Source organism: Hyla sarda, chromosome 10, assembly GCF_029499605.1.
Source record: "Hyla sarda isolate aHylSar1 chromosome 10, aHylSar1.hap1, whole genome shotgun sequence".
Lineage (NCBI taxonomy): Eukaryota > Metazoa > Chordata > Amphibia > Anura > Hylidae > Hyla > Hyla sarda.
Window position 1 is genome coordinate 114,016,357 of NC_079198.1, and position 20,797 is coordinate 114,037,153.

The window sequence follows — 20,797 nt, forward strand, 5'->3', positions numbered from 1 at the left end:
TCAGTCCAGCCAAGTATGAATAGCTAGAAACTATGAAATGAGAAGCTGCAGTGTTAAGTCACAGGTTCAGGGCAGGACTGGGGGTGGCGGGGTGGGGGGGTGGGGGGGTCTTGTCCGCTCCCGATACCAAGCAGATGACCCACTATAGAGACACTTTTGGGAAATGATCTGCAGTATTTTCAATATATAGTAAAAATAGCGTTAGTCTGGAGTCCGTCATGTCAGGGACTTTTCACACCCATTTGGTTTGCCATCACCCGCGGCCGTGATGAGGTCACGCAAATCTGTCACCTGGATCCCGAACCGTTTAATGGTTTACTAGAAATGTCTCCACAAATACAAATCCTCGACATGAGGAAAGGAAATGAAGACAATTTGTTAGTGAAGTTTAGACTGAAGATGTTTGACTTGTGTAATGTCTGGCAGCCAGAGGGCCCGCTACCATATTACACCGCAAACAGTTCATCACGGGAACCTCATTACATTGTCTGGAAGGTTATTATGGCGGCTAATGTAGTAGAAGGAACAAAGGAGCCTTCAAGGTGAAATCTGACACCATCCTCTCCTGTCGAATTAGTTTACAGAAAGTGCGGAACTGGCGGAGGGGAAAGGAAGCGCCGCAACCGCCATTTTGATCTGGTTATAACTGGCAAAATAGACGCATCAGGAGGCAGCGAGATTGGATCAGGAATGAGATGATACATTTATAGTGCAGGGAGAGACTGCATTTGTAGCAGAGCTGAGCTTGTCAGTGTAGCAGAGCTGAGCTTGTCAGTGTAGCAGAGCTGAGCTTGTCAGTGTATCAGTGCTGAGCTTGTCAGTGTATCAGTGCTGAGCTTGTCAGTGTAGCAGAGCTGAGCTTGTCAGTGTAGCAGAGCTGAGCTTCTCAGTGTAGCAGAGCTGAGCTTGTCAGTGTAGCAGAGTTGAGCTTGTCAGTGTAGCAGAGCTGAGTTTGTCAGTGTAGCAGAGCTGAGCTTGTCAGTGTAGCAGAGCTGAGCTTGTCAGTGTATCAGTGCTGAGCTTGTCAGTGTAGCAGAGCTGAGCTTGTCAGTGTAGCAGTGCTGAGCTTGTCAGTGTAGAAGAGCTGAGCTTGTCAGTGTAGAAGAGCTGAGCTTGTCAGTGTAGCAGTGCTGAGCTTGTCAGTGTAGCAGTGCTGAGCTTGTCAGTGTAACAGAGCTGAGCTTGTCAGTGTAGCAGAGCTGAGCTTGTCAGTGTAGCAGGGCTAAGCTTGTCAGTGTAGCAGTGCTGAGCTTGTCAGTGTAGCAGTGCTGAGCTTGTCAGTGTAGCAGGGCTGAGCTTGTCAGTGTAGCAGAGCTGAGCTTGTCAGTGTAGCAGAGCTGAGCTTGTCAGTGTAGCAGAGCTGAGCTTGTCAGTGTAGCAGTGCTGAGCTTGTCAGTGTAGCAGAGCTGAGCTTGTCAGTGTAGCAGAGCTGAGCTTGTCAGTGTAGCAGAGCTGAGCTTGTCAGTGTAGCAGTGCTGAGCTTGTCAGTGTAACAGAGCTGAGCTTGTCAGTGTAGCAGAGCTGAGCTTGTCAGTGTAGCAGAGCTGAGCTTGTCAGTGTAGCAGAGGTGAATTTCTCATTGTGTACAGTTTTACTATATATGTGGACAGAAGGTAGATCAGCTAGGGTATAGCCGCGTCACAGTGTGATATGTCATTATATCACTATTATATATCAGTGATGTCATACAGGGGGCGGGGATGTGATCACAATGTCATTATATTACTATTATATCAGTGATGTCATACAGGGGGCGGGGCTGTGATCACAATGTCATCATATTAATATTATATTATATCAGTGATGTAATACAGGGGACGGGGCTGTGATAACAATGTCTTTATATTACTATTTTATTATATCAGTGATGTCATACAGGGGGCGGGGCTGTGATCACAATGTCATTATATTACTATTATATCAGTGATGTCATACAGGGGGCGGGGCTGTGATCACAATGTCATTATATTATTATTATATCAGTGATGTCATACAGGGGGCAGGGCTGTGATCACAATGTCATTATATTACTACTATATTATATCAGTGATGTCATACAGGGGGCGGGGCTGTGATCACAATGTCATTATATTACTATTATATTATATCAGTGATGTCATACATACAGGGGGCGGGGCTGTGATCACAATGTCATTATATTACTATTATATTATATCAGTGATGTCATACAGGGGGCGGGGCTGTGATCACAATGTCTTTATATTACTATTATATTATATCAGTGATGTCATACAGGGGGCGGAGCGGTGACAACCTCTCAGACATGATATAGTGGCTGGTGGTCATCAGTAATAGAAGAATAGTATAAGGTGTGCAGATCTCTTATTTATTTGTATAGTGCCATTGGTTCCAGGGTGCTGTGCATGTATTAGGGATTACAATCGATAGATAATACAAACACACAGAGGGATATAGAGGGAGAAAGAGCTTACAATCTACAAGTTTAGGGAGACAGCTGGTCATCTGTGATCGGACAGGGAAGCAGCCGGCTATAAGGCAATACAGTGGCAGCAGCCGGCTATAGGGCAATACAGTGGCAGCAGCCGGCTATAGGGCAATACAGTGGCAGCAGCCGGCTATAGGGCAATACAGTGGCAGCAGCCGGCTATAGGGCAATACAGTGGCAGCAGCCGGCTATAGGGCAATACAGTGGCAGCAGCCGGCTATAGGGCAATACAGTGGCAGCAGCCGGCTATAGGGCAATACAGTGGCAGCAGCCGGCTATAGGGCAATACAGTGGCAGCAGCCGGCTATAAGGCAATACAGTGGCAGCAGCCGGCTATAGGGCAATACAGTGGCAGCAGCCGGCTATAAGGCAATACAGTGGCAGCAGCCGGCTATAAGGCAATACAGTGGCAGCAGCTGGCTATAAGGCAATACAGTGGCAGCAGCCGGCTATAAGGCAATACAGTGGCAGCAGCCTGCTATAGGGCAATACAGTGGCAGCAGCCGGCTATAGGGCAATACAGTGGCAGCAGCCGGCTATAGGGCAATACAGTGGCAGCAGCCGGCTATAGGGCAATACAGTGGCAGCAGCCGGCTATAAGGCAATACAGTGGCAGCAGCCGGCTATAGGGCAATACAGTGGCAGCAGCCGGCTATAAGGCAATACAGTGGCAGCAGCCGGCTATAGGGCAATACAGTGGCAACAGCCGGCTATAAGGCAATACAGTGGCAGCAGCCGGCTATAAGGCAATACAGTGGCAGCAGCCGGCTATAAGGCAATACAGTGGCAGCAGCCGGCTATAGGGCAATACAGTGGCAGCAGCCGGCTATAGGGCAATACAGTGGCAGCAGCCGGCTATAGGGCAATACAGTGGCAGCAGCCTGCTATAGGGCAATACAGTGGCAGCAGCCGGCTATAAGGCAATACAGTGGCAGCAGCCGGCTATAAGGCAATACAGTGGCAGCAGCCTGCTATAGGGCAATACAGTGGCAGCAGCCGGCTATAAGGCAATACAGTGGCAGCAGCCGGCTATAGGGCAATACAGTGGCAGCAGCCGGCTATAGGGCAATACAGTGGCTGCAGGGTTATGGTAGATTGTAGGCTCTTCTGAAGAGATGGGTCTTCATGTTACTTTTGAAGGTCTTTATGGTGGATGAGAGGCGGATGTGTTGGGGTAGCGAGTTTCAGTATATGGGGGAAGCAAAGGAGAAGTCTTGGAAACAGTTGTGTGAGGTGCGGACGAGGGGAGAGAACAGACGGACATCTAGAGAGGATCGGAGATCACATGAGGGGGGTATTGGGGGATCAGGTCAGAGATGTATAGTGTAGGGATAAATTGAGTTTGTGGGGCAGAGGATCACTGCTGGATCCAGAGAGGAAGTTTTAGAAAGTTTAACAGGTAACGTCTTACAAGGAAACTACATAAAAAAAGTATTTTCTGGCAGAAACTGTCACTATACGTCATTCTACACAATGACCCTTAGTGCGATCCAAGAAACCTTTCAGATTAAATGATTGCTATAGCTGCACATTAAATCACATAAAATATGAATATTGTCATCTCAGTAATGTATCTCTTATTGATCTTTGCTCTACCTGAAACCTCATATCAGCCTTAAGGAGGAACTCTTCTTAAGATTCAGCAACTTATATGTTTTTCCGTTTTTGGGGATTAATTGCTGCAGAGAGAATTTTACTTTTTATTTTACTGTTCTTTTGCTTGGAACTTGATATCAAAGGGACAGTGTGGACATACACTGAGTATTTGGAAAGCCTTCAGACCCCTTCACTTTCTGCCCTCAATATTCCACAATGTGGAATTGTAGATTTTTTTTTTCAAATTTATTAAAAAGGAAAAACAAAAATCTTGTTTTCAGACCCTTTACTCAGTACTTAGTTGAAGCCCCTTTGCCACCGATGAGGCCACAAGGGTTACACATCTGGATTTGGGGATTTCCTTCCATGCAGATCCCCTCTAAAGCTCCGTCAGGTTGGATGGGGATCGTCGGTGGAAGCCATTTTCAGGTCTCTCCAGAGACGTTTGATTGGGTTCAGGTCAGGGCTCTGGCTGGGCCACTTAAGGACATTCACTCAGTTGTCCCTTATTTCTGGCCACTCTGCCATAATACTGATATTGGTTGATCCTGCAGTAATGGTTGTCCTTCTGGAAGTTTATCCCATCTGCACACAGGATCTTTGGAGCTCAGCCAAAGAGACCATTGGGTTCTTGGTCACCTCTTACCAAGACCCTTCTCCACCGATTACTTAGTTTGGTGGGGCAGCAGCTCTAAAAAGAGTTTTATGTAACAATTATGGAGGCCACTGTGCTCCTGGGAACCTTCAGTGTTGTAGATATTTTTGTCCCTTCTTTACATCTTTGCCTGCACAAAGTGCTGTCTCTGAGCTCTACAGGCAGTTCTTTCCACCTCATGGCTTAGTTTTTGCTCTGACCTTATATAGACAGGGCCGTGTCTTTCCAAATCCTGTCCAATCAGCTGACTCCAATCAAGGTGGAGAAACATCTCAGAGATGACAAAGAGAAATAGGAGGAGACAGAGCTAATTTTCCAGCTTTACAGCAAAGGGTCTGAATACTTATGTCCATATGATTTTTTATTTATGTGAAAGGGTCTGACCTTCTGAATGCATTGTAGGATTAGGTTCCCTTTATTTTAATATTTCCCCCCATCAATATAACTACTATACTACTATTTCTCATGTACAAGAATATAACTACTATAATACTGCTCCTATGTATAATAATATAACTACTATAATACTGCCTCCAGTATACAAGAATATAACTACAATAATACTGCCTCCCTTGTATAAGAATATAACTACTACAATATTGCCTCCTATGTACAAGAATATAACTACTATAATACTGCTCCTATATGCAAGAATATAACTACTATAATACTGCTCCTATGTACAAGAATATAACTACTATAATACTGCTCCTATATACAAGAATATAACTACTATAATACTGCCTCCTATATACAAGAATATAACCACTATAATACTGCCTCCTATATACAAGAATATAACTACTATAATACTGCTCCTATATACAAGAATATAACTACTATAATACTGCCTCCTATATACAAGAATATAACTACTATAATACTCCTCCTATATACAAGAATATAACTACTATAATTCTGCTCCTATGTACAAGAATATAGCTACAATAATACTGCCTCCTATATACAAGAATATAACTACTATAATACTGCTCCTATATACAATATAACTACTATAATACTTCTCCCTATATACAAGAATATAACTACTATAATACTGCCTCCTATATACAAGAATAGAACTACTATAATACTTCTCCCTATATACAAGAATATACCTACTATAATACTGCTCCTATATACAAGAATATAACTACTATAATACTGCTCCTATGTATAAGAGTATAACTACTATAATACTGCTCCTATATACAAGAATATAACTACTATAATATTGCCCCCTATATATAAGAATATAACTACTATAATACTGCCCCTATATACAAGAATATAACTACTATAATACTGCTCCTATATACAAGAATATAACTACAATAATACTGCCCCTATATACAAGAATATAACTACTATAATACTGCCTCCTATATACAAGAATATAACTACTATAATACTGCTCCTATATACAAGAATATAACTACTATAATACTGCTCCTATATACAAGAATATAACTACTATAATACTGCTCCTATATACAAGAATATAACTACTATAATACAGCTCCTATATACAAGAATATAACTGCTATAATACTGCTCTTATATACAAGAATATAACTACTATATTACTGCCACCTAGGTACAAGAATATATTGTTATAATACTGCTCCCATCCTCGTGTTGATGTCATCAGGGTTATCCCGACTTTTCCTTATAGTAAATTGTGACTTTAAATCAGGGAGAAGAGAAAGAATTGGAGAGGAATTGTAGCTTTTGATTTCTCCGCTTCTTTTGCCTCATAAGTCCCTGAAGTCATAAAGTGTAAAGTTCTAGTTGTCAGCGAGGGGTTAAGGATGTGCTACTTGTTGGACGGCCTCCAAGCCAGCACGGATTTTATTAAATGGCGGGGCCGGCAGGTGGAGAGCGCTCATTACTCTCTGATTTATAGACGCCGCTGTCATGTAGATTGAATCGAAACTAAATGAACTGCTCAGAATTAGCCTTGGGCACCTTCCAACCTAAGCGGAGACTGTGGCCGCACGGTCAGATGGTGTCATTTAGATTGCAGTGGATTAAAAGCCAGATGTGACTGTGTGCGCCAAATAGCAAGAGGGAGACCGTGAGCCTGACCTCTGCAGGATGGCCGGACCTGTGGGACTGTTCTACAGAACCATTCATGGACTCCGAAACATGATTGGCGCCTTCTATATTCCCTATGTATCTTATCCGAACTACAGTGCCGCCCTATCCCTGCACCCTACACTTTGACCTTAGGCTCAGTTCATGCACCCTACACTCTGCTTCAGTGTTTCCCATCCAGGCTGCCTCCAGATATTGCAAAACTACAACTCCCAGCATGTCTGGACAGCCGAAGGCTGTCCAGGCATGCTGGGATTTGTAGTTTTGCAATATCTGGAGGCACCCTGTTTGGTAAACACTGCTCTACTCTATGGCCCTGTCCATGTGGGCCGAATGCTGTCCAGGCATGCTGGGATTTGTAGTTTTGCAACATCTGGAGGCACCCTGGTTGGAAAACACTGCTCTACGCTATTGCCCTGTCCATGTGGGCCGAAGGCTGTCCAGGCATGCTGGGATTTGTACTTTTGCAACATCTGGAGGCACCCTGGTTGGAAAACACTGCTCTACGCTATTGCCCTGTCCATGTGGGCCGAAGGCTGTCCAGGCATGCTGGGATTTGTAGTTTTGCAACATCTGGAGGCACCCTGTTTGGTAAACACTGCTCTACTCTATTGCCCTGTCCATGTGGGCCGAAGGCTGTCCAGGCATGCTGGGATTTGTAGTTTTGCAACATCTGGAGGCACCCTGTTTGGTAAACACTGCTCTACTCTATGGCCCTGTCCATGTGGGCCGAAGGCTGTCCAGGCATGCTGGGATTTGTAGTTTTAATTTAGCCAAACAACAAGAACGGCAAAACAATACGTGCCGTATGTAGGTCCCGGGGGTACCAATATATAGCCAAAAACAAAGAGACCCACAATACTAATATTATTTCAAAAAGTATAACAATCTTTATTAGACAATAAAAAACAGTTTTAAAAAATTAGTAAAAGGCAGAGGATGACCTTACGCAGGAGACTACAAGATTTGTAGTTTTGCAACATCTGGAGGCACCCTGTTTGGTAAACAATGCTCTACTCTATTGCCCTGTCCATGTGGGCCGAAGGCTGTCCAGGCATGCTGGGAGTTGTAGTCTTGCAACATCTGGAGGCACCCTGGTTGGGAAACACTACTCTACTCTATGGCCCTGTCCATGTGCCCTAAACTTTGCTTTGCAGTCATATCCCTGCACCCTTAATTTTGCCCTAACCCTTAGTCTATGCACCCTGCACACACACTGCTCTATATGCCTTATACCACAAGTTTCAGCACCATGGACAGTGCTTCTCCAGACCGAGTTCACACAACAGAATGTCCGCACGGAAACTCTCGGACATACTGCGAACTAAAGACCGCTGCAAACTACGACCACTTGGAAATGCGCCATCTCGATAGACTGCAATGCATTCCCGTGCGGACTCCACAGAAACCTTGAACATGTTCAATGTTTTCGCGGATGTCGGAATTGATCTCCGCACCAGAAACATCCGGCGCGGAAATTCTGGCGTCTGCACAGTGCAGCAGAATCCCATTGAAATTCCGCTGCTGCAGAAGCCATGTGAACATAGCCTGTCAGTCTGCCGTACAGCTGTGTGCCTGCACCCTACACCGGTGTTTTCCAATCAGGGTGCCTACAGCTGTTGCAAAACTACAACTCCCAGCATGCCCTGACATGGTGTGTGGTATTCAGTCCTAGGGCAGCGCAGGCTGTTAATACGTCCTGCCTAGATATGTAGCAGTAAACATGCAGGACGACATCATCTCCCATGGCAGCTGCATTAGTGGCATTTTTTCTTATCACCCAGCTTTCCCAGAAATAGATAATCCATTCATACAGAACACATAGCGGTCACATAGCTGTCATGTGAAGGATAAGTATCATTTGTCAGTCCCTGCCCTTGGATGGAGACACGTAGGGTAAATCGTATGCGGCTGGCGGTTTTTCTTTCCTTCTTGTAAAAAAGTAATAAAAGCTCGGGCCATTCCCTTAATCAGGACCCACAAAGCAGCGACGGAGGACGACGTCTGTCAGACAAGACACAAATTGTAAAAAATGACACAAATTAAAAGTGTCTGCCGGAGCGCGATACCGATCCCACAGTCACTGGCGTCAAGATCCTGTCACACAAAGTGACGGCATTAACCGAATTGTACACTAGATATAGATTTTAATATTCCGGCAGACTGGTAGGGCTCGGGGACTGATACATGTGAGGCCGGCGCAGTAGAGAAAGAATTGGTGCCGAATAGAATTTTCTGCAAGGGGTTGGGGCCGCCGGGATGGGAACAGTGGATGCGAGAAGCTTCATGTGTCCCTTCCTGTGCTCTTTAGGATTTTATTCGGCACAGCACTGGACTCTGGGGCATAACTATAGAGCAGTAACACCGGTGCCCTGTGTCTAAAGGGACCATCTGCCCCATAAGAATATGTGGTGTACTACTGGGGTGATGTACCATTCGTGACGCCGGGGTAATGTTAACCACCACGATCCAGGGTTATGGAAAACTATCTTGTACTGAGGCAGGAATGATGGTAATATCCTCTACAGTACAGATCAGAGCAGGGGAGATGCAACCTTGGGAGCCTGTTGCCTTGCTGGGACTTGTAGTTACTGGACTGTATTATGGTTGCTGCAGACTGTATACTTTAGCTTTAGACTTGCGACAACCCACGCTGACTTTAGACTGACTGAAGAATATTCCCCCGGAGCCTCTAGTTTATCACCAGGCTTAATACTGTACCTGTGTGATGGGGTTCTTGGAAGTTGCGTGGCTGTAGATTTAAGACTTCTCCTCAGGACTCTGCAGATTATTACTGACTTCTCTCAGCTCCTCTCCACACTGTACCTCTGCTCTCCTCTGTCTCCTAACTGAGACTGACCCCCCCCCCTCCCCCAACACTACTAAAAGGGGTACTCCGCTGCTCAGCTTTTGGAACAAACTGTTCCGGACGCTGGAGCCGGTGCCGGGAGCTTGTGACATCATAGCCCCGCCCTCTCATGATGTCACGCCCCATCCCCTCAATGCAAGTCTATGGGAGGGGGCGTCACGCCCCCTCCCATAGACTTGCATTGAGGGGATGGGGCGTGACGTCATTAGAGGGCAGGGCTATGACATCACGAGCACCAGCGTTCAGAACAGTTTGTCCCAAAAGCTGAGCAGCGGAGTACCCCTTTAAAGGAGTAGTCCAGTGGTGACTCAGTGGTGAGCAACTTATCCCCTATCCTAAGGATAGGGGATAAGTTGCAGATCGCGGGGGGGTCAGACCGCTGGGGCCCCCTGCGATCTCCTGTACGGAGCCCCGACAGCCCGCTGGAAGGGGGCGTGTCGACCTCCGCACGAGGCGGCGGCCGACACGCCCCCTCAATACAACTTTATGGCAGAGCCAAAGCGCTGCCTTCGGCAATCTCCGGCTCTGCCATAGAGATGTATTGAGGGGGCGTGTCGGCCGCCGCCTCGTGCAGGGGTCGACACCCGCTATCTGGGCGGAGAGCCGGGGCCCCGTACAGAGAGATCGCAGGGGGCCCCAGCGGTCGGACCCCCCGCGATCTCAAACTTATCCCCTATCCTTAGGATAGGGGATAAGTTTTTCACCACTGGACTACCCCTTTAAGGATTAAGGTGAGGACATCCAATTGGGGCATCTGGATCACCTGGTATACGCTGCATGACTTCCCTTAAAGATACAGTAACGCTAAAAAACATATGTATAACACAAGATCACAAAATAGCATAAAGCAATATACCCTAGAGTAGTGGGCCCAGCACAGTGACACTGGAAGTGCCTGAGGCAACATTTACCTGACAGGACAACATCCTGTACTGGGTCACCACAAATACACCAGTAGTATAAAATGACACATAATAGACATGGGGCACTGTTACAGAATTGGCATTGGGGCCCACGAGTTACACCATTGATGGGACCTGTCAACACACCGGATTCAAAAGATGCTGCATGCAACATTTTTGGATGCGGTGGAGCCACGCTGGGAGGAAGCTATGTCGCTTTACTTATAAAAACTCCCCCTAATAAGCTGCTTGCTGTCTGTAAGGCCTCATTCACACTAACTTAGTGTCATGGGCTCAAAGGCTGAAGAAAAAAAAAATCCTGGAATTTACATTAAAGGGATTGTCTGTTGAAAACTCTCTTAAAGGGGTACTCCAGTGGAAAACTTCTTTTTTTTTTTTTTTTTTTTTTATCAACTGGTGCCAGAAAGTAAAACAGATTTGTAAATTACTTCTATTCAAAAATCCTAATCCTTCCAGTACTTTTTAGCTGCTGAATACTACAGAGGAAATTATTTTCTTTTTGGAACACAGAGCTCTCTGCTGAATCATGAGCACAGTGCTCTCTGCTGACATCTCTGTCCATTTTAGGAACTGTCCAGAGCAGGAGAAAATCCCCATAGAAAACATATGCTGCTCTGGACAGTTCCTAAAATGGACATAGATGTCAGCAGAGAGCACTGTGGTCGTGATGTCAGCAGAGAGCACTGTGTTCCAAAAAGAAAATAATTTCTTCTGTAGTATTCAGCAGCTAATAAGTCCTGGAAAGATTAAGATTTTTTAATAGAAGTAATTTACAAATCTGTTTAACTTTATGGCACCAGTTAATAAAAAATAAAAATAAGTTTTTCACCGGAGTACCCCTTTAATGCCTAGGAAGGTTTATATGGACAAATCAACTAAACAGCTCTATCTCTACAGATATTTGGAGCCCCTCTGAACTCTCTAGGTGTGGGGGGCTTCTGCGATCTGCAGGGGGGGGCGATCTGTGAGGGGGAGAGCGATCTGTGAGGTGGGGAGCAATCTGTGAGGGGGGGAATCTGTGAGGGGGGGGACGATCTGTGAGATGGGGAGCGATCTGTACGGGGGGGCGTTCTGTGAGGGGGGAATGATCTGTGGGGGGGGGAACAATCTGTGAGGGGGGGAACGATCTGTAAGGGGGGCGATCTGTGAGGGGGGGGCGATCTGTGAGGGGGGCGATCTGTGAGGGGGGTGGGCGATCTGTGAGGGGGGGGGCAATCTGTTAGGGAGGGGTGATCTGTGAGGGGGGAGCGATCTGTGAGCGGGGGGGGTGATCTGTGAGGGGGGGCGATCTGTGAGGGGGGGTGATCTGTGAAGGGGGGCGATCTGTGAGGGGGGGGGCGATCTGTGAGGGGGGCTGATCTGTTAGGGAGGGGTGATCTGTGAGGGGGAGCGATCTGTGAGGGGGGGGCGATCATTGGGGGGGCGACAGACTGTGCTCTTTAGAGACTTGGCTGCAGCTATTCATTGACTCAATATTGGTCATTTAGACTCAGCATTTCTCCCTATTGGGCTCGGTGCCGACGTCCTGAATGGATTCTCGCTCTTTTGCCTTGAGATGGAATCCATTAATATGTCACCGCTCGCCCAGGACCCCTAAATCTCTCCCGTCCGGAGCGCTCAGCCTAAATAGTTTTGATTGAGTGTCACTTTTTATTAAGTAGATTATATATTTTCAAGGCTGAAATGTAGAAAAAAAATGTGTTCTGCCTCTAATCAGAAGAAATGGGCCTAAAATACGAGCGCCACTTAGGGTGCCCGGGCAGTGCCGCTGATGTAATGCCGCTGTGTGAGTGCCCCCTCTCCCCTCAGTAAACCTTATGTCAGTGTTTCCCAACCAGGGTGCCTCCAGATGTGGCAATACTACAACTCCCAGCATGCCTGGACAGCCGAAGGCTGTCCAGGCATGCTGGGAGTTGTAGTTTTGCCAGATCTGGAGGCACCCTGGTTGGGAATTACTGGCTTATGTAGTAGCATGCCGAATCTTCAGCCGTGCCAGGCTACAGACGCCTGTTTTATTTTTAAACAGGTCGGAACGCGCGGTCAGGAGCAAGTGTGGAACCAGGTATGGATTCCTAACGTCCCGGTGAATACCCCCCTGTGCTCTGTGTGTGTCCGCCATGATGGGTGACCAAGCTGGTGTCTGACTCCCGGGGGCAGAAGACTCGACAGAACTTTCCATACTTCTCAGTCTCTTACTTTACGTTACTTTAGAAATGTCTGTAAATTCACAGGTAACGTAGCTTCATGTCTTTATGTCCCCGCCGGCATCCCCCTCCAAAACAAAGCCAGTAAGTAGAAGCTCTTGAGAAAGCTGGGTGGCGACCAATATGGCTGTCATTACTGCTTTGTTAGGGGTGGTTACCCAGCTTTACCCAGCAAACCAATAATTTTTGTGCGGCAAGAAGGGAGCTAGGAAAGCATCTTTGCATTAGCTAAGCAGATTTACTGTTCAGGGAAAGTTGGGTGACAACCAATATGGCTGTTGTCTCCGTCACATTAGAAACTGTCACACAACCGTCTTTTAGTCCTGAATGGCAAATCTGCCTAGCCATACAGATATGTTTTTTTTTTTTTTATTACTGTGGCTATAATGGAAGCCAAATTGGCATTCACCCAGCTTTTCCAGAGTCCTGAGTAGTAAATCTGCCTAGCTAATGTACGGATGCAATCCAAGCTCTTTCCAAGCTGTATAACCTCAATGGTTTGCTATTCAGGGTCTGAGAAAGCTGAGGGGCAATCCCTGTTTAAGTTGTGATGGCAGCCATATCGGTTGGCACCCAACTTTTCTAGAGTCCTGAATAGTAAATGCAACTAGTTAACAAGGGGAAGTAGAAATTGCATCTCTATAATAGCTAGATGGATTTACTATCCAGACCTCTGAGAAAGCTGGGTGACAACCAAGATGGCTTCCATTACAAGTAAACATGCAGCTTTTCCAAGCTCCTGAATGGAAAACCAGTCATATTATACAGTAATTCCTACTGCATCCATAGTAACAGTCAACCAGCTTTTACAGACTCCAGAATAGTAAATCCACCCGGTTAAGTGATCTCTATACTGTGGACCGACAGCTGTTGCAGAACTACAACTTCCAGCATGCACAGACAGCTGTGTGCATGCTGGGAGTTGTAGTTTTGCAGCAGCTGGAGGTCCACAGTTTGCAGAGCAATGACCTAGTTAATGTACAGATACATTCATAGCTTCCTTTTTGCTGTATAACGTGACTGGTTTGCCATTCAGGAGTCTGGAAACGCTGCATGTTAACTTGTAATAGAAGCCATATTGGTTGTCACCCAGCTTTTCCAGAGATCTGAATAGTAAATCCATTTAGCTATTACAGAGATGCGTTCCTAGCTCCCCTAGTTGGGTTTACTATTCATGATTCTAGGAAAGTTGTTTGACAACCTGTATGGCTGCGAAGGTTGTCAGCTTTCCTAGACTCCTGAAAAGCAGCCAATAATGTTATACAAGAAAATGTTTTACAAGAAATGAGCCCTGAATATTTACCATTCAGGACTCTGGGAAATCTGAGTGACTGACAATGTGGTTTCCATTACAGCCACAGTAATCAAAATGTCTTATATTTCTATAGCTAGATTTGCTATTAAGGGATAAAAAGAGGTTGTGTGACAATTACGATCATGACTCTGATGGCAGCCTAACTGATCACCCAACTTTTCCAGAGTCCTGAATAGTAAAACTGCCCAACTAGTGCATATATGCATTTCCAGCACCCCTCTTGTTACATAAAATGACTGGTTTGCTATAAGCAAGTCTGTGAAAGCTGGAAAGACAACTCCTGTTATCTTGTAATGAAAGCCATAATGGTTGTCACCTAGCTTTCCTAGAGTCCAGAAAGGTGTTTAGTTAAGCAGTGATACATCCCTACTTCTCTTATACCTGCATAACTTTTGCCATTCGGGAATGTAAATTACGTACAGACATATCAGTACCTAGCTAAACACCATTCAGGAATCTAGAAAAGCTGGATGACAAACAATAAAGCAGCCATCACATCCTCTGTAGAAATTGTCATAGCCATTCTGCCTAGCGATACAGATTTAAAGGGGTACTCCCTATACAAGAGAAACCTGGCATAAATAGCTGGTCATTTGCACATTACATATTGGGGGCAGATCTGGACTTAGTACTTTGGTTCCAGGGAAGATTGGAAATTGAGACAAAAGGATCCACACAATTTCCCTTAAAGGGGTACTCTGCTGGAAAACATTTTTTTTTAAATCAACTGGTGCCAGAAAGGTAAACAGATTTGTAAATTACTTCTATTAAAAAATCTTAATCCTTTCAGTACTTATTAGCTGCTGAATACTACAGAGGAAATTATTTTCTTTTTAAAACACAGAGCTCTCTGCTGATATCACGAGCACAGTGCTCTCTGCTGACATCTTTGTCCATTTTAGGATCTGTCCAGAGTAGAAGAAAATCCCCATAGCAAACATATGCTGCTCTGGACAGTTCCTAAAATGGACAGAGATGTCAGCAGAGAGCACTGTGCTCGTGATGTCAGCAGAGAGCTCTGTGTTTTAAAAAGAAAATAATTTCCTCTGTAGTATTCATCAGCTAATAAATACTGGAAGGATTAAGATTTTTTTAATAGAAGTCATTTAAAAATCTGTTACTTCTACTTACGACTGCCAGTCGATTAAAAAAAAAAAAAAAAAGTTTTCCACCGGAGTACCCCTTTAAGGCAAAGTAGGGATGTATCACTGCCTAGCGTGCTGGGAGTCGTAGTTTTGCAACAGCTGGAGGCACCCTGCTTGGGAAATGCTGACTTATAGGGAGATCAGATTGGCCACTAGGGGCTGCACTTCTCTTATATATCAAAACTACAACAGGTTGCCTCCAGCTGTTGCAAAACTACAACTCCCAATATGCCCGGACAGCCAAAGGCTGTCCGGGCATGCTGGGAGTTGTAGTTTTGCAACAGCTGGAGGCACCCTGGTTGGGAAACGCTGACTTATAGGAAGATCAGATTGGCCACTAGGGGCTACACTTCTCTTATATATCAAAACTTACAACAGGGTGCCTCCAGCTGTTGCAACAGTTTTGCAACAGCTGGAGGCGTCCTGGTTGGGAAACGCTGACTTATAGGAAGATCATAAGTGACTACAACTACAACTCCCAGCATGTCTGGATAGCCAAAGGTGAGAAAGCTGGCACCTATATACCCTGCCCACGTGAATCTACATATAAAGTGCAGGATTATATTTTATACATTATCTCTTATACTCCAGTCACATCCACAGCTGCATTCACAATTCTACTCTCGGGCTGCATGACCTCTCGTCTTTGCTTTCTCCGCTCCCTTGCTGGGTCAGTGACTGTACAGAGCATGTCCTGCTGCAGTGCATTGGGAGAGGCGCAGTGTATCAGACTGTTATAGATAATTTTTTTTATTTGGGGGGGGAGCCAGGAAAAACTATGGGGTAGGGGGGGGTCACGTCTGTCCCTTCAACAGTATTGGGCATCAGTGCAGCTCTGAGTGTGACCACAACATTTTCCCTCAGTATTAGGGTTGCGTTCACACTTTGCAGTTACATTGTGGTTTTTATTACAGCAGTTTCCAGAGATTGCGGCAAAGATATCACTGCAATGTTACTGCACCATGTGAAAACAGCCTAAAGATTGCACTAAATTATATGTATAATATATGAAATACATGCTAAACCTTGTGGACCTCCAGATGTTGCAAGACTACTACTCCCAGTATGTCCGGACAGCCGTTACACATTATGAATTGATCTGCCATTGAGGATCTGCAAAAAGCTGGATGACAACCTAGGATCAGGAATAAAATTCTAGAACTACAGTAAAAACTGTATCACAGGGGTATCTGGAAAAGACAGGAACAAATGGTGAAGATTTGAGCATGAAATAAGCAGAGCAGCAAGACAATGGGGGGAATGAGAAGTGTTGTTCTGCATAGTGGAGATTCAGAGTCTGTGGAAAGCTGGGTGACAGTAGTAGAATGAGAGGTCAGGGATTTCACTTAAGACGATGACTTTAGGTCTTATTTCCAGCTGATTACTTGCTCTTGGGGGAATGAAGTGATCGGGAGGGACTTGAAAATGTGTATTTTTTATTTTTTTAGAATTTGAGTCAATGGGTGATTGTACAGTCAGGCTGCATTCACACCACGTTTTTGCAATACAGTTCCCGTATCAGGTTTTTGATGAAAAACGGATTCCTCAAAACCTGACTAAACTGTATCAAATCGTGTGTACAAATTTCAACCCGTATACGGTTTGAAAAATGATGTCCGGTTGCATCGTCTTTAAGGAAAAAAACTTATACGTTTTTAACTTTTCACTCCATTTTGAATAAAGTTTCACTTGTTTGATTGAAATTCCAAGAAAAAAACTGTGCAAAGTCAAAAACCGTATGGTGAAACCCGGATGGAACCGTACACACATACAGTTCTGTACGGTTCCCATTGACTCCCATGTTAAAAAAAAAAAAAACATATACGGTTTAATACAGTTTTGCACCCGGACCAAAAACCGTTGTAGACTACAGTTTTGGGTACGGGAAAAAACTGACAAAACCGTATAGTATGCAAAACGGACACAACCTGATGCATCTTTTGGCATACGGTTTTCAATGGAGAGTCAATGCTTACGGTTTTCAATACGGTTCCATACGGTTTTCAAATTGATAACGTATATGGGAAATGTACTGCAAAAACGTGGTGTGAATGCAGCTTTACAGTGTGATACGTGTGCTGGGTGCTCTGTAGAGAGTAGTATACATTAGAGGTGTTATACATCAGTATATAGTACTGTATACCAGTGTACACTGTGCTGGGTACTCTGTAGAGAGTAGTATACATTAGAGGTGTTATACATCAGTATATAGTACTGTATACCAGTGTACACTGTGCTGGGTGCTCTGTAGGGAGTAGTATACATTAGAGGTGTTATATATCAGTATATAGTACTGTATACCAGTGTACACTGTACTGGGTGCCCTGTAGGGAGAAGTATACATTAGAGGTATTATATATCAGTATATAGTTCTGTATACCAGTGTACACTGTGCTGGGTGCCCTGTAGGGAGTAGTATACATTAGAGGTATTATATATCAGTATATAGTTCTGTATACCAGTGTACACTGTGCTGGGTGCCCTGTAGGGAGTAGTATACATTAGAGGTGTTATACATCAGTATATAGTTCTGTATACCAGTGTACACTGTGCTGGGCGCCCTGTAGGGAGTAGTATACATTAGAGGTATTATATATCAGCATATAGTTCTGTATACCAATGTACACTGTGCTGGGTGCCCTGTAGGGAGTAGTATACATTAGAGGTATTATATATCAGTATATAGTTCTGTATACCAGTGTACACTGTGCTGGGTGCCCTGTAGGGAGTAGTATACATTAGAGGTGTTATACATCAGTATATAGTTCTGTATACCAGTGTACACTGTGCTGGGCGCCCTGTAGGGAGCAGTATACACTGGAGGTATTATACATCAGTATATAGTACTGTATACCAGTGTACACTGTGCTGGGTGCCCTGTAGGGAGTAGTATACATTAGAGGTATTAAACATCAGTATATAGTACTGTATACCAGTGTACACTGTGCTGGGTGCCCTGTAGGGAGTAGTATACATTAGAGGTATTATATATCAGTATATAGTTCTGTATACCAGTGTACACTGTGCTGGGTGCCCTGTAGGGAGTAGTATACATTAGAGGGGTTATATATCAGTATATAGTTCTGTATACCAGTGTACACTGTGCTGGGTGCCCTGTAGGGAGTAGTATACATTAGAGGTGTTATATATCAGTATATAGTTCTGTATACCAGTGGACACTGTGCTGGGCGCTCTGTAGGGAGTAGTATACATTAGAGGTGTTATACATCAGTATATAGTTCTGTATACCAGTGTACACTGTGCTGGGCGCCCTGTAGGGAGCAGTATACACTGGAGGTATTATACATCAGTATATAGTACTGTATACCAGTGTATACTGTGCTGGGTGCCCTGTAGGGAGCAATATACACTGGAGGTATTATATATCAGTATATAGTTCTGTATACCAGTGGACACTGTGCTGGGCGCCCTGTAGGGAGTAGTATACATTAGAGGTGTTATACATCAGTATATAGTTCTGTATACCAGTGTACACTGTGCTGGGCGCCCTGTAGGGAGCAGTATACACTGGAGGTATTATACATCAGTATATAGTACTGTATACCAGTGTACACTGTGCTGGGTGCCCTGTAGGGAGTAGTATACATTAGAGGTATTATACATCAGTATATAGTACTGTATACCAGTGTACACTGTGCTGGGCGCCCTGTAGGGAGTAGTATACATTAGAGGTATTATATATCAGTATATAGTTCTGTATACCAGTGTACACTGTGCTAGGTGCTCTGTAGGGAGAAGTATACATTAGAGGTATTATATATCAGTATATAGTTCTGTATACCAGTGTACACTGTGCTGGGTGCCCTGTAGGGAGTAGTATACATTAGAGGTATTATATATCAGTATATAGTTCTGTATACCAGTGTACACTGTGCTGGGTGCCCTGTAGGGAGTAGTATACATTAGAGGGGTTATATATCAGTATATAGTTCTGTATACCAGTGTACACTGTGCTGGGTGCCCTGTAGGGAGTAGTATACATTAGAGGTGTTATATATCAGTATATAGTTCTGTATACCAGTGGACACTGTGCTGGGCGCTCTGTAGGGAGTAGTATACATTAGAGGTATTATATATCAGTATATAGTTCTGTATACCAGTGTACACTGTGCTGGGTGCCCTGTAGGGAGTAGTATACATTAGAGGTATTATATATCAGTATATAGTTCTGTATACCAGTGTACACTGTGCTGGGTGCCCTGTAGGGAGTAGTATACATTAGAGGGGTTATATATCAGTATATAGTTCTGTATACCAGTGTACACTGTGCTGGGCGCCCTGTAGGGAGTAGTATACATTAGAGGTATTATATATCAGTATATAGTTCTGTATACCAGTGTACACTGTGCTGGGCGCCCTGTAGGGAGTAGTATACATTAGAGGTATTATACATCAGTATATAGTTCTGTATACCAGTGTACACTGTGCTGGGTGCCCTGTAGGGAGTAGTATACATTAGAGGTATTATATATCAGTATATAGTTCTGTATACCAGTGTACACTGTGCTGGGTGCCCTGTAGGGAGTAGTATACATTAGAGGTATTATATATCAGTATATAGTACTGTATACCAGTGTACACTGTGCTGGGTGCCCTGTAGGGAGTAGTATACATTAGAGGTATTATACATCAGTATATAGTTCTGTATACCGGTGTACACTGTGCTGGGTGCCCTGTAGGGAGTAGTATACATTAGAGGTGTTATATATCAGTATATAGTTCTGTATACCAGTGGACACTGTGCTGGGCGCTCTGTAGGGAGTAGTATACATTAGAGGTGTTATACATCAGTATATAGTTCTGTATACCAGTGTACACTGTGCTGGGCGCCCTGTAGGGAGCAGTATACACTGGAGGTATTATACATCAGTATATAGTACTGTATACCAGTGTATACTGTGCTGGGTGCCCTGTAGGGAGCAATATACACTGGAGGTATTATATATCAGTATATAGTTCTGTATACCAGTGGACACTGTGCTGGGCGCCCTGTAGGGAGTAGTATACATTAGAGGTGTTATACATCAGTATATAGTTCTGTATACCAGTGTACACTGTGCTGGGCGCCCTGTAGGGAGCAGTATACACTGGAGGTATTATACATCAGTATATAGTACTGTATACCAGTGTACACTGTGCTGGGTGCCCTGTAGGGAGTAGTATACATTAGAGGTATTATACATCAGTATATAGTACTGTATACCAGTGTACACTGTGCTGGGTGCCCTGTAGGGAGTAGTATACATTAGAGGTATTATATATCAGTATATAGTTCTGTATACCAGTGTACACTGTGCTGGGTGCCCTGTAGGGAGTAGTATACATTAGAGGGGTTATATATCAGTATATAGTTCTGTATACCAGTGTACACTGTGCTGGGTGCCCTGTAGGGAGTAGTATACATTAGAGGTGTTATATATCAGTATATAGTTCTGTATACCAGTGGACACTGTGCTGGGCGCTCTGTAGGGAGTAGTATACATTAGAGGTATTATATATCAGTAT

The 20,797-nt window shown here is 44.5% G+C and overlaps 1 protein-coding gene across 3 annotated transcripts in view; it reads left to right on the forward strand.

Moving 5' to 3' along the window:
• The window catches only part of KIRREL3 (kirre like nephrin family adhesion molecule 3), an 882,952-nt gene that overhangs the window by 831,587 nt on the left and 30,568 nt on the right, over positions 1-20,797 (forward strand). For 2 of the 3 annotated variants that reach the window (XM_056542707.1, XM_056542709.1), the window contains exon 13: positions 12,634-12,669. The exons of the other annotated variant lie outside the window; for it this stretch is intronic. In XM_056542707.1, coding sequence (XP_056398682.1) covers positions 12,634-12,669 — 36 coding nt within the window. The remainder of the gene's footprint in view (positions 1-12,633; positions 12,670-20,797) is intronic. 3 annotated transcript variants of the gene reach the window in all.